Source organism: Anastrepha ludens, chromosome 6 (assembly GCF_028408465.1).
Source record: "Anastrepha ludens isolate Willacy chromosome 6, idAnaLude1.1, whole genome shotgun sequence".
Taxonomy (NCBI): domain Eukaryota; kingdom Metazoa; phylum Arthropoda; class Insecta; order Diptera; family Tephritidae; genus Anastrepha; species Anastrepha ludens.
This window is the reverse complement of record NC_071502.1, coordinates 22292355-22307678: the sequence shown is the minus strand read 5'-3', so window position 1 is coordinate 22307678 and position 15324 is coordinate 22292355. Positions and strand designations below refer to the sequence as shown.

At 39.7% G+C, this 15324-nt stretch overlaps 1 protein-coding gene across 11 annotated transcripts in view; it reads right to left on the bottom strand.

Annotated features, from left to right (window-relative positions):
* Nucleotides 1–15324, bottom strand: part of LOC128866713 (uncharacterized) — a 276476-nt gene that overhangs the window by 101474 nt on the left and 159678 nt on the right. For all 11 annotated transcript variants that reach the window (XM_054107629.1, XM_054107635.1, XM_054107638.1 and 8 more), the window contains one exon: nucleotides 1496–1687. In XM_054107629.1, coding sequence (XP_053963604.1) covers nucleotides 1496–1687 — 192 coding nt within the window. The remainder of the gene's footprint in view (nucleotides 1–1495; nucleotides 1688–15324) is intronic.

Here is a 15324-nt window from a genome sequence, read left to right as displayed (position 1 = left end):
TGAGTGCTGTACTTGCTAGTGGTCCCTATTTTTGTTATGAATTGCCAATACAGTACTTCAGTCAGTCGCCGTAAGGGAGTAAAGAAAAAATTGAACCCGCCCTACTGTACCTACACGCATATGTGGATACAAGTATAAATTATACGAATTATATGCACTGTATTTGGCTACCAATCGATGCTGGGTATCAACATAAATGCCACTGGCGACAGGCGATCAGCGACCGCAATCCGAAATTGGTGTGCTAACTGGCCATATCCGCTTGTGAAATTATCTGCCTCCTGGGAATGCAGCCACTTTGTCACTTTTGAATTATGCCACTTGCTGCTTAGGCGATTGACAGCTGTCGAGCAAGGCACTTGAGGCAGAGTCAATAAAATTATGTAAATAGCCACCATGAATAAATTGTTCACGTGTGCGTATGAATTTCAATAAAATTAAATATGTATATTGCACTTAACCTAGAGTAAATTTTTTGTTTCCTGTTTTTTGTAAATACTAACTCTTAGTAGTCCATTTCAGGAACTGGAAAGCATTTGAGTTGTATAAAAATTGACTTCACCGAATTTCCTGCTGTACCGACGTGTGGCGATGTCTTTTATTAGCTTTGTGGGAGCTTGTGTTCAGAGCCAGAATCAGACGCTAGTCAGGAGTTGTATCAACTGGTGGCGATGACGTAGCATCGAATGTTCTTGAAGACCTGCCAGGGTCTTAACGAGACGGAGGCGATTGTAGTATTAAAACCTATCAGCCATTTCGGGGAGCTGTCACATTCCTGTACAGAGGTGATAGACCCTTAGACTTATAGACGGCCTTTAGACTCTTTGATTCATACAATTTTTCCAGTATACCACAATAAGAATCTTACTGGTCTTGATACTGATGAGCTTAACAGCTCTGCTGCTGGAGGTACTCAGGGTATAAGAGACGAGCCCCTTCCTCTCCTGCCGAATTTAGGATGCCTCTTATGACGGACATGCCTTACCGCGGGTGTATTGTTTTCTTTCCCTATCCGCTGGGATTCAAATGAAAGGCTTACAAAGCTTATTTGGAAATAATTGATTCATCTCACAAGAAATAATTCATTCGCAAAAGTAAACTGCCGGCGGGAAAAACCAAGTAGGAATAATGTGCAAGCTCTGCTGTTATTTTATTTTGTCTAACACCAAATCATGGCATTTCCCATTTCAAGCTATGTTGGCTCTCGCGTGTTAACTTTTCCCTAGTCGTTCTGGAGTTATAAAAATTTCTTAGTCACATCTTTTGCTTGCATCTGAGATTTAAGCTGCCCATTCGGTGCTGAAGTTTCTCCATACAATCCACGTTCTCTGGTTTCACTTGCTCAGTTTTTGCAGCTGCAACAAATGCCGGCTAAGTATTTCACCATTTAAACAAAACTCTACTCGACGCTATGGCATTTAGCGTCACTGCTTCGCGGATTGCTTAACTTAATAAAATTCGTACATAAATACAGACATAAATTCTTATCACTCACCTGTTTTGATTAACTTAAAGTTGACATTGTTTTGGGATTTGAAAGCCTCATTCAAACTGCTGTGTCCGTAATCCTTTAGCACCCCATTATAGGAAGCCATACCGGCCCGTGGGCCAAGGGAACCACTACGTGGCCCCCTCCACCCAAAGAATCTACGATTTTTTCGACCACTTGAAGATTTTTTTGAAGAATCTGCGTAGACGTGCCGTTGTACGATGTTTACGCCAATATTCGTTAGTCGAAGTGAATTTGATGGAGGTAACCAGAAAAAGGGGATAAATAGAAATATATTAGTTTGCGAAATGGTAGCCGTAAATATTTGAAAACATAACTTTAAACAAAATCAAAAAAAAGAATGCTAAAACTATGAAATTTAATTATATACTTTTTTATAGATGCATTTAGCACAAAAATTTAAGCAAAACATGCAGTAAAAAAATTATACTAATAGGACTATGAATAAGTTCGTGCGGTTTTTTTTCGAAATTTGAAACTTTATTGACCTAAAATGGTTACAAATTTAATATTCAAAATATTGTCCATCGCTTACTACTACTTTTTCCCATCTTTCTGGCAATTCACGGATTCCCTTTGTGAAAAATTCGGTCGGTTTTGCCGCAATCCACGAATCGATCCATTTTTTGACTTCATCGTAATTACGGAAGTGCTGGTCAGCCAGGCCATGTTGCATCGATCGGAAGAGATAGTAATCGGATGGCGCAAGGTCTGGACTATACGGCGGGTGGGGTAGGACATCCCATTTGAGCGTTTCTAAGTATGTTTTGACCACTTGTGCAACATGTGGCCGAGCATTGTCATGTTGCAAAATAACTTTGTCGTGTCTATCGGCGTATTGCGGCCGTTTTTCTCGCAGTGCTCGGCTCAAACGCATCAATTGTCGTCGGTAGACATCCCCCGTAATCGTTTCATTCGGTTTCAGTAGCTCATAATACACAACACCCAGCTGGTCCCACCAGATACACAGCATAACCTTCAGGCCATGAATATTCTGCGCCGACGTCGATGTTGAAGCATGGCCAGGGTATCCATACGATGCCCGACGTTTTGGATTGTCGTAATGGACCCACTTTTCATCGCCAGTCACAATTCGATGCAAAAAACCCTTTCTTTTGTGCCGTTGAAGCAGTTGTTCGCATGCCATAAAACGGCGTTCAACGTCTCTTGGTTTCAATTCATACGGCACCCAATGGCCTACCTTTCGGATCATTCCCATGGCTTTTAAAAGTTGGGAAATGGTTGATTGATCAACTCCCAAAGTTTTTGCAACCTCTTCTTGCGTTTGAGCCGGATCTTGATCGAGCAATTCCTCCAATTCGGTATCCATGAACTTTGGCGGCGCACCCTCGCGTTCTTCGTCTTCCAAGCCAAAATCACCACTTTTAAAGCGTGCAAACCACTTCTGGCACGTTCGCTCAGATAGAGCATGCTCACCATAAACTTCCACCAAGATACGATGACTTTCGGCTGCTTTTTTCTTCATATTAAAATAATGAAGAAGAATTCCCCGCAAAAACACATTATTTGGCACGAAATTCGACATTTTCAAGTGTGGTAAAAATATTGTTGTTTACGCTTCAAATAAAAAACTTATACTGACGTTTGTGCCTTACGACAGTAGCTCTCCAATGAATGTTTGGAAATGTGGATCGATGCAATAATAATCAAGTTACGCCATCTGTTGTAAAACCGCACGAACTTATTCATAGTCCTATTACATAAAACAAATCAAAAGCATAAAACCCAACAATGGCACACAATTGAAGTAGGAACACAAAATATTAAAATAATTAGCCAAAAATATTTATTGGAACTAAAAATGCTTAGCTTTAAATTTTTTATGTCCTTTTTTATTGTACTTAAGTTTTATGTATTTGAATGCTATCGATGGATTCGGGTCAGAGATATATTCTTCATTTCATTTTGCATTTCTTATTTTTTACAATGATATTGGCTGCAAGGCCAATAATAACCAGGTAGTTTAAACCCAAAGTGCAATTTGTATTTCTGGTGGGCATGAAAATATTTATTCATAATTTTTTAAGTGAAACTTCTTAGGCATCGATGGACGAGCGAGAATGGAGAATAAAATTTCAAGGCAATGCAACGTTTTGGCCATTTTCCGTTCCGCGAGAGAGAAAAAAGATATAACGTAGAGGAAAAGGAGAGAGAGAGAGAGCTATATATACCTTAGATGCACTTTAGGCTATTTTTCCTGAGTTTTTCCTTGTGGTTACTAATTTCTAGTGTGAAATAACACTGCCTACTTTTTGGCGCTTGTTTGTTGGTGCAAACTTGTAGGAAATATATTTTTGGTGCCTACTTTTTGGCGTTATATTTCCTTGGTGCCTACTGTTTGGGGCGTTTTTTGGTCCCAATTTTTTGGCGTTTTATTTTTGGTGCCTACTTTTTGGCGCTTATTTCCGTTTTCTGGCTAGTGCTTGTGCATACTATAGGGCGGGCCATACAGCGTTTGCTTTTTGAACCACCTATTTTTTTGAGAATGGTAACACAAATGACATGTCAAATGTGTTCATAATTTACTTAAAGGTTTGACATTTATGAAATGGGACGCTATACGCTTGAACAAAATTGGGAAATATTGAAAACCTATTTCCAAAGTGGTAAGTCTTCTTCATCTTCTTCTCTGATGAAGCTCATCGGTGGCTAGGTCAATAAGCAAAATTGTCGGATTTGGGGATCAGAAAATCCACACGTTACTGTAGAGAAGCAAATGCATCCACAACAAGTCACTGTTTGGTGCGGTTTTTGGTCTGGCGGCATCATCGGGCCATTTTTTTTTCGAAAATGAGCGAGGAGCCGCGGTTACAGTAAATGGCGAGCGTTACCGTGACATGCTCAACGAGTTGTTTCCAAGAATTGAAGAGGATGACAAGGACGACATTTGGCTTCAACAGGACGGTGCAACTTGTCACACTGTCAAAGTTACACTCGAACTTTTGGCTGCCGTTATAGAAAACCGAATAATCAGCCAAAATTCCGATATTAATTGGCCGCCTCGGAGCTGTGATTTAAGCCCGTTGGACTATTTTTTGTGGGGAGCCGTTAAAGACAAATGCTATGCGAACCATCCAGAGACGATTGATGCTTTAAAACACGAAATCGAAGTTGCCATTCATGAAATTGGAGCCCAAATAATCGAAAATGTGCTTAAAAATTGGGTTGATCGAATGGCCTACTGTAAAGCCAGTCGTGGCAGTCATTTGAACGATATTATTTTTCACTCATAAATGACAATGTCCAATCTTCAAAATAAAAATAAAAGTTTGAAAAAATATTGATTAGTTTTTTTTATAGCCGATTCAAAAAGCAAATTTTACTTGGCCCACCCTATATGAAGTGCTATCCATTCCGGCGTCGGATTTATTGGTATTGCCTTGCGGTAATTTCTTCCGTTGCTGCGGCCTGGAATCGCTGCGTTTGTGCGGGTGATAAACGCTCGGAGTAGTACGCGTTGTTGCCACGGTTGGTGTCCGGCATTTACCTACACCGGTCGACCCTTCTCCGTGTTTTGTAAATTTTGTCTATTTGTATTCTCTGCAAATGTTTTGAATCTATTTAGATATGTATTCTTTCTCTCTCTCTCTCTCTCTCTCTCTCTCATTCTATATCTGGCCTCTCTCTTTCTTTGTCTGCCTTGAAAGTTTCACTTCTGTTATGTGTACTACGCTACACGCACTTTTTTTCTGAAAAAAAATTTATATATAGCTTTAAGCTGCCTCTTCAAAGGCAGTTGGTTTTTATAAGAATTTTATTTTGCATAACAGCATCAGACTTCCCACGTGCGACGGTTTCAAGGAAAACTACTTTTATCATCTTGTTATTTTCCAAGAAATTGAAGTTAAATTCCAAATTTCCAAAATAACAGCCGACAAACCCTCGCACACTTAACCCCCGCATAATCAAAACACAAGTTAATTGCTGCTGTTGTCATTCAACACAGACCTTTTACAGCTCCCTTATGGCATTGAAAGACAGGGGGCATTCAAGTGGAGCATTGCATACATCATCAGTTATTCATGAATGTTTCCATTGAGGTTCTTACGCTTGTTTACTGCTGTCAATTCAAACTGAGCAGGCTGATGATGTTGTGGATAAGAGCAGCGAAAGTGGCGCAGACAGTATAGCTAAGAAACTGGTAAAGACTAGAACTGAGCGCGCTGGTAGCAGCGGAAAGCAATGCCATGCTAGCTGTGTTCTGGCTTCAGTAGCGCTGCAAGGCGAAGCAAGTCTTCTGTATAAAAATATAAACACACTTTGACAACTCCATCTAATTTTGTTATGAATTCTTAATGAGAAAAGTAAACAAGTGTCCACAATTTAAAATGAGTGGCTATAAATATATATTTACGCATAAATTTATTATAGTTTTGCATATTAGGTATGGCATTTTGTTTTTTCTGCTGATACCCCCAAAACCTCGCCAGGTCGATAATATTTAATCTTCTTTATCAGTTCTTCTTCTTCTTAATTGGCGCGATAACCGCTTACGCGATTTTGGCCGAGCTTAACAAAGCGCGCCAGTCGTTTCTTTCTCGTGCTAACCGGCGCCAGTTGGACACACCAAGTGAAGCCAAGTCCTTCTCCACCTGATCTTTCCAACGCAGAGGAGGCCTTCCTCTTCCTCTGCTACCCCCAGCTGGTACCGCATCGAATACTTTCAAAGCCGGAGCGTTTGTATCCATTCGGACGACATGACCCAGCCAACGAAGCCGCTGGATCTTTATTCGCTGCGCTATGTCTATGTCGCCGTAAAGCTCATACAGCTCATCGTTCCATCGCTTGCGATATTCGCCGTTGCCAACGTGCAAAGGTCCAAAAATCTTACGCAGAATCTTTCTCTCGAACACTCCAAGCGTCGCTTCATCGGATGTTGTCATCGTCCACGCTTCTGCGCCATACGTTAGGACGGGCATGATGAGAGTCTTGTAGAGTGTTAGTTTTGTTCGTCGAGAGAGGACTTTACTGCTCAGTTGCCTACTTAGTCCAAAGTAGCACTTGTTGGCAAGAGAGATTCTACGTTGGATTTCAAGGCTGACATTGTTATCGGTGTTAATGCTGGTTCCTAAATAAACGAAGTCTTTTACAACCTCGAAATTATAACTGTCTACAGTGACGTGAGTGCCGATACGCGAGTGCGCCGACAGTTTGTTTGAAGACAGGAGGTACTTCGTTTTGTCCTCGTTCACCACCAAACCCATTCGCTTTGCCTCTTTATCCAGTTTGGAGAAGGCAGAACTAACAGCGCGGTTGTTAAGGCCGATGATATCAATATCTTCTTTATCAGTTTACTTCCACAAATTCCCATACTTTATTTAAAAAAAATATATAATGAGTGCCTTTATTTCACCTGAAAATCCCCCAAAATTGCCAAACATTTTTCAAATTAAAAAACAAAACTACTTTTCTCGCTGGTTTTCTATTTTTTCTAATTGTGAAGAGCAATTAAAAGAGGAGCCTAAATAATATCGATCTGCGAGCTTGTTGTACCAACTTTGTGGAGAAGTCATTTTCAAAGCATTGGCGGCACGAGTAAATATTAAATAAATTAAAAAAATGTGTGTATAGTTTTTTTTTTTTTTGACTAGAACAAATTTAGAGTTTAACATCAAGAAAAACCATTAATTTTTTGTTTTTGTCATCTTAATATAGTAGCCGCCGTCGCCAAATGGGTGGTGCGTAACTGATATTTGGAAGTTTCGAATCTCCGTGAATGAAATTCCAAAATGATAAAAAAAAGTTTTTTTTTTCTAATAGCGGTCGCCCCACGAGTTAAGCACTTTGGTAGAGTATGTTGCAGGTGACTAGAGAAACAGAAGCGAAATAATTTTCTGATTTTCGTTCTGAAAATTTCAAGCTTAAAGATACAAAATGAAGAAACCTGGTATACACGCAGGAGCAGTCGTGGCATATCTAGTGAACTGAGAATCCATCACTAAAGAGTTTTGAACTGTTTAAAAAAGGGCTGACTAAAAAACGAAGCCTAAGTGAGAGTATTACGTAAATTAATAGTGGAAAATTTAACAAACCGAATTTCCATCATCGAATTGTCGGCAGTTGGGTTTAATGCTGCGGATAGCGTTCACATAGTCCTACGTCCATTATATACATGTAGGTGACCTTTCAACGGACATGGTAATTTGCCAGTACCAACAACGGCCAACACCAGCCGTAATTGTAACTCGAAGCATTTGTTCTGGGGCAGCTCGCAGATATACTCGGCAGACTCTTTTGGGTCTCTTTATTAGCCCTAAATCGGTATGTTGTCATCCCTCATATGTTTTTACTGGCACGAATGGCTTTAGTGAGTTTGGATTGATGGTTTATGGTTAAATATGTAATTTTAATAAAGGAACTTAAGTGTGCTCTGCCCAATCCATAAGAAGTGCGATCCTGCAATCTGTGCCAATTATCGCGGGATTAGTCTTCTAAATATCGCCTATAAGGTTCTAGCGAGCGTATTGTGTGAAAGGCTGAAGCCCACCGTCAACCAACTGATTGGACCTTATCAGTGTGGCTTCAGACCTGGAAAGTCTACCATCGACCAAATATTCACAATACGCTAAATCTTGGAAAAGACCCATGAAAGGAGAATCGACACACACCATCTTTTCGTCGATTTCACAGCTGCATTCGATAGTACGGAAAGGAGTTCCCTGTATGCCGCGATGTCTGAATTTGGTATCCCCGCAAAACTAATAGGGCTCTGCAAGATGACATTGCTCAATACAAGCAGCGCCGTCAGAATTGGGAAGGACCTCTCCGAGCCGTTTGATACGATCGAGACTTCAGACAGGGGGACTCGCTTTCATGTGACTTCTTTAACATGATGTTGGAGAGGATCGTACGAGCCGTTGAACTTAATCGCACAGGCATAATTTTTTATAAGAGCGTATAATTGTTGGCGTATGCCGATTATATTGACATCTACGGCCTTAAAAACACGCTGTTAGTTCTGCCTTCGCAAAGCGAATGGGTCTGGTGGTGAACAAGGACAGAACGAAGTACCTCGTGTCATCAAACAAACAGTCGGCGCACTCGCGTATCGGCATCCAAGTCACTGTTGACAGTTACAATTTTGAGGTTGTAAGGGACTTCATTTATTTAGGAACCAGCATTAACACCGATAATAATGACAGGCTTTAAATCCAACGGAGAATCTTTCTTGCTGGACTAAGTAGTCCAAGGAAATTAAGTAGTAAAGTCCTTTCTCGACGAACAAAACTGAGACTTTATAAGGCACTCATCATGGCCAATCTTTTGTATGTCGCAGAAGCTTGGACGATGACAACATCCGATGAAGCGACGTCTAGAGTGTTTGAGAGAAAGATCCTACGGGTAACGCGTTTTAATAGTCGAAACAGCCAAAATAAAGTATTGCAAAAATCGAAGACGGCTTTGATGGCTATACCGAAAATGGAATTCCATAAATGTTTCCAGAGCTGCATCAAACCATGGAAACCGCCAATACTAACTGGCATACGAGCATTGCAGTTGATGGAGAGTTCTTTGAAGACGAACATATCACTTTTCAGGAATAAACTCCTATTTTGTATTTTCGGAATATATTCTGGGAACTTTTTGATCAAGGTGGTATTACACTAATTTTTTGTTTGTTAATAAAATTTCTACAATATATTCATGCTGAGCGAATGCAAAAAGCGATTTCGAGATATTCACCATAAAAATATTAACGGGAGCACTTTGCCAGTTAAGAAATATATTTATTTTTAACAACTTTATTTATTTTTTCCTTAATTTTTTAAACAGATATTTTTTACACCATAAACTGCTTAGACTTAGGAATGGGCTGCGAGTCCGGCTAAAAATAGAAAGACTTCAGTGTGCTTCAATATCTTTTAGCTAAAAAATTACGGTATTCTATATAAATGTATTACGATTTCCTTTCAAAGGAAAATAAATTGAGCTTTCTTTATTTCAGTCGTATGCCTTTCGGCTACGTATTAAATACCAGAAAATATTTAAATGCAAGTAAAAGCACAACTAAATGTCATAGATTTTCAATTTGAAAACCAGCGGAAGTCAATACAGTACAAGTGTTGCTAACTATCACCAGAGGAACAGTTATTTATTCAAGGAAAACAGTATCTATTATCCTGCATAAAGCGTAGCTATGAAAAGCTAAACAATTTCCGTAAAGCCACAGCTCATAACTTCTGCACACAAATAAATGGTTAAGCAAGTGCAACTCGGTTTTAACCCTAAGGTGTTTCGAAATCTTTAACTCAAGAAGAAAAAAATGATTGAATTTTATTCAAATAAAAATAAAAATAAATTTAAAAATATTTTAGTATTTTCTGGAAGGTTCTTTTTGGACTGAAATTATATCAAAAAGCAAGGAGCGGTGTATACCTATAAAACAAAATATTTTAAAAAATGATAAAACTGAATTTTAAACTGCAACAAATCAAAAGTGGCTCAACCGATTGAAATACTATTTCCTTACTAGAGAACTTTGAAATATTTACCAGTAGTCTGCATTGTTCATTATTAATTCATTATTCATATTCAGTACGGCAGAGCAGCACGAGGAAGGTAATTGCTAATATTCTATAGTATAATTAATATATATTCGATAAGATAACACATTTCGGCATGACACAAAAAATATATTCCGTACCATTGGTTTTCTGACTAGAAGTAATTTATTGCAATACTGAATACCTTAAAATGTACTCGAAATACAATATTTTTGTTAACAAACGGGTTAAAGAGATTCACTTCAATGGTAGACCAATAAAATGCAACACCAAAAGTTGCTTCAACAAAGTGCTGTTCGGTGCTTGGAAAGTTGAAAATTATTTCCAGTCATGATAACATTGCCAGCAGAAAAAACACCTTCACAAAAACAGCAACAAAACCGAACCAAACCAATGGATAAGTAAACGAAAAAGACAACAAGTCGACGTAGTGGCTACATGGAACGTACGCACTAGGGATGCAAATCCCGAGGAGTACAGATTAAATGTCAAGGGTCATGAACCGCTAAATACTCTACCCCAATTGTCTTCCAAGTATGTAAATGTAGAAAACGGTTAAGCGCGAAGTCTTATTGTAAGGAAGCTAACCTGAGCCCAATTAACAAAATGTTTTTTTTTGTCCAAGCAGCAAACAATATAACACATCGCCACCTAAGTACCCATTATTATTTTTTTTTTGTATATGTAAACTTCTAAGTACCACTGTCTCGGCCCCATCATTTTTCTCGCAAATATCGTAAAAAGGACTTTACATAAGTTATGTTAGTTCTCGCGGCACGGATACTCATTAGACAGTACACAAGAATTCAGAAATCCACCATTAATGACAGTTGTAATCTTGGTAGCACGCAAACCTCTCTCAAACGTCTTTCTGCTATTCAGAAAGCCGGGAAATCCTAGTACTAACTCTTTACCTGAATCCCAGAAGTCTATAAAATATCTTGGTATATACATTGATGCCAGGTTAGCATTCAGGGAACATCTAATAGCTGTTAGTGTGAATGCGACCAAGGTTAAGAACGCACTTATGGGTATGCTCCCAAACATAGGAGGACCACAGGGCGCCAGGAGCAAAATTATTTCCACTGTGACAGACTCCATAATGCTGTACGCCTCTCCAATCTGGCCTGGAGCAAAAAAGTGCTATTTTAAAGAATTACTGCAGGTGAGTAGAACAAGAGCGTTGAGGACCGCATGTGCCTATAGAACGGTGTCGGACGATGCAATCTGCGTCATAGCTAGCAAAATGCCTATAAACATTCGGGCAAACTTACAGAAGAGGTTGTACTGCGCACAAGGTATGAAGCTGACAGAGGAACTCAAACAAGTAGAACGTTCTACCTCGATAGCTGACTGACAATCAAAGTGGGACCAGTCATCAAACGGCCGGTTGATCCGACGGATTAACGAGTGGATCTGTCGAAAATACGGAGACATTGATTTCTTCCTAAAGCAGCTTTTAAGTGGACACGGATATTTCCAAAAATATCTGCATCGCCTAGACTTATTGTCCAGAAGGCTTGGACGTAAAGGAGATGGTCGAACATGTGGCTTTCTATTGTAACATGTTCGTTAAGAAACGCGATGTCCTAGCAAAAACAACTGATGTGTATCTGACGCCCAATAACCTAGTTCCACATAAAATTGAATGGAATAAAAAATCGAGGACAGTACAAGCTTTTGCAACACGACTTATCGTGGAGCTTCACAACATTGATTGGAGGCGAAGGAACAACGATGCGAGACGAACGCGGCAGCAACCACAACTGTCGCATTGATAAAATGCAGCAAGACTAACAGTAGACGAATATAACTGGCGATTGAGCTTGTTGCTCACGACGGCCTCCAAACGTAAATACCAAACCGGTATCCCTGTAGGATAAGCCGTCTCACTTGAGATGCTTTTAGTGGCGTTAAGGTCCTACACTAAGGCTTTCGATTGCTTTTACACCTCGTTAAAAAAAAAAAAAATCCTTTTACCTGGAGAAAACACCTCAACGGTATATCACTGACAAACTCATCTGTCACACGCTTCGAAATACTCAAGTGCGACCGACAGGCACTTCAAGCATTTCTCGACTAATTTCGAGCATACTTTCAATAAGTCTACGGCCGCAACTGATTCTTTGCTATCGGAGTAAAGGTTTAACTTCTTAAAATTTTTCGAACAAGTGAGCAGCCAATCTGACTGCTTCAAACTATCTCCGCTCGGAAATCACGCTTTCAAGTAAGATGGCAACGGCCTTTCAAACAGAAATTTGTCCAGTACTTCAAGTAGAAGAGAAGATAGTTGGCGAATGGTGTCAAGGAATTAAAATGAAGACCTGTTGACTGGCACCATTCCAAAAATAGTGCAGGAGTGCAAGTTGAGCCTAGACTATGTTGCAAGGCGGAATGAGCTTCAATTGGCATATGTCGGTACTAGGACTCTATGATGAATGAACTGGTTGATAAATTTGTGAACTGTGGTTCCTTGAAGCGTCCATTTCGACCGGAGCTGATTTTTATTTATTTACTATATTTATTTATTAATTTTTTTTTAGTCAATGAACACAAACTCACAAACTAATTACGATTAAAAAAAAGCAGAACTATCGAAAATGATTTAAATACCTAAAAAATCAAATATAAAGTAATTACAAATACATTGTTGACTTCATGAGGTCTACTCATAGAAGACGTTATTCTGAGTTAGGCTCCTGCAGAGTAGCCAAGTGTTTTGTGAAAGAACCAAACAGACCTTTCTCTTAGAACGTAGTAGGAAAGACCTTAGAATACTGATGGCTATAATCACAGGGCACAACGCCTATGGTCAGCATAGAGCTAACAAGAGCATCATTGACGAACTATCCTGCCATGAAAATGAGGACACAGCAGATTATTTTCTCTGTAATTATCCGGCATTTCCTAAAATCAGACTTAGGCTGTTGTGGTGCGATGTCTTGAGCATGGATAAAGTTCATACTCTCTTGCTCTTCCGAACCTCTTAAGATTCATCAATGAATCCAAAAGATTCACCGAAGAGTGACCTCAAATCAATTTTTCGTCGTACCATCTATACTTCATCTATCCTGTCTCTTCATTTCTTCCACTATAATCTATCCAGGTGTAGTACAATGGTCCTTCTGACTGAGTGTTTAGACTTGTCCTATCCACCACAAATCTAATCTGATCTTAAATTTAAAATACACTTTTCGGAGCGAAAAATCTAGTTGGATAGTAACAGAAATTGAATTAATTCATTAAGGCTCGAACAGAAGAAGTATTAGGTGAATACTCCGTCCTACAATTAGCACCATGGAAAGGTAAAGAGCTACGAAGATTGCGCCATGAAGTATAAAAATTTACTCTTTCCAAAAGAAATGAGCAACCAATACTGCCATTGATGGTAATAAACAAGTGAAAGTGAGGGGACTGATCTTCTTACTTCCAAAAACGTTTAGTTAATCAAAAGCAAGCAAGATTGATAGGTAGTAATTGATGAACAAAGCTCAATGAAGGTAGAGCGTTTGTAAGGAAAATGTTTGGACCCGTTCAATTCAGTTTATGTAGAGTTTATGACTCGGTCTCCAAACAAAAGTAGCCTTTTCCTAATTGGATTGCACAAAAGAGATACATACATTACGAGTGTAAGGGTCAGCGAATTTGGAACTATTTCGCCTCACAAACTCTAATACCAAGTAAGTATTCGAAAGAATAACGTCAAGACCTTTAATTTCATTCAAACTTTGGGCCAAATCTAGCGGGAGCAGTCAGGCACATCAAAGATTTTATAGAAAAAGCTTATGGGAACTGCTGGTGCAGTACTAACAGGCCTAGCAGAGTCGCAAGCAGTGAGCTGTGAACCCTGTTACGACTAATTGCGGGATGCAATCCATAGGGATGACATACTTGTCTGCTCACCGTAGGTATCATCGACTATCCACTGCGACTATCGCTGTCCGGCTTACGGTAGACCTAATAATAATTGTAATAACTGGTGCTTACGCCTTTTGCTGGATATTCGGTTGAGCTCCTCCTCCTGCTTGGGGTGTGCGTCTTGACGTTTTTCCAGAAATGGAAACAACAGTTGCTTCGAAATGGCAGATCTTTTCTTATGAGGCGCAGTAATTCACTCAAAGGTGTACCATTGCCTACTGAGGGACGACCGCTATTAGAAAAACCTTTTTACATCGTTTGATATTCCGTACCCAAGCACTACTGCAAGGTAGTTACGCACCAACCTATTTCACTACGGTCACCGCTTTTCCTTCTTCTTGATTGCCGCGATAACCGCTTACGTGAATTTGGCCGAGTTTAACAAAGCGCGCTAGTCGTTTCTTTCTCGTGCTAACCGGCGCCAGCTGGATACACCAAGTGAAGCCAAGTCCTTCTCCACATGATCTTTCCAACGCAGAGAAGATCTTTATCTTCTTCTTCCAGAGCTGGAACGTAAGTTTCCAAAGCCGGAGCGGTTGTTTTCATTCGGACAACATGACCCAGCCAACGAGGCCGAGTCCAGGGGTCACTATTTCACCAAATTTAGATGGTAAATTTTTAGGTGGGTAAATTTTGCTAAATTACATTAAAAACAGCATAAAAGTTTGCCGAGGAGTGTTGAATATCCACCCCACCTGTCTCTCCCTATCCTTTAATTACTCTCACTTGGTCTTAAGTACAATGCGCAATATTGCCTAAGCTCTAGGAAAAGCTCTCCGCTCATACACAATTCCATTTTATGTGGACACTCTGGCTAATGCTTAACCGAAAGAACTTCACAGAAGTCTGCTACACCAACCGTTTCATCCAACCCTGCGAATTCAGACACAGGCTCTTGTTTGCGGATGTCCATTCCTCCCTTGAGGGTTTGTGGGTGACAAGGGATCAACTTGCATTCAACGTAGGTGAACACTGGACAGTTACTACGTACTTGAGATCGAAGTTGCTGAGAATTTTAGAGTGCTTGACTAGAGTTTTGAGGTGCTCGGTTCGGATTGAAATGATTACGGGTATCACATTTAGCATTGCATTGAGCGCTAGAGTCAGAGTTGTGTAAAGTTTCACAGTGATTCCTCAAAGCTTTTATTCCACCAGCTGCTTAAGCAACTTCGGTTTGCTTTTACGAGAATTTCATCAGGTAAATGAAATAATTTAAAAGATCTCTTTTCACAGATAAAAGATCTCTCACAAAGATTTCACCAAAAATTATCCCGTTATCTTGCACTTGACCGCAATGTCTAATATGGGCATCCCTACTGCACATTCACATGCAAGTATATAGTACGTTTCAGATTTCTGTACATTTTAAAG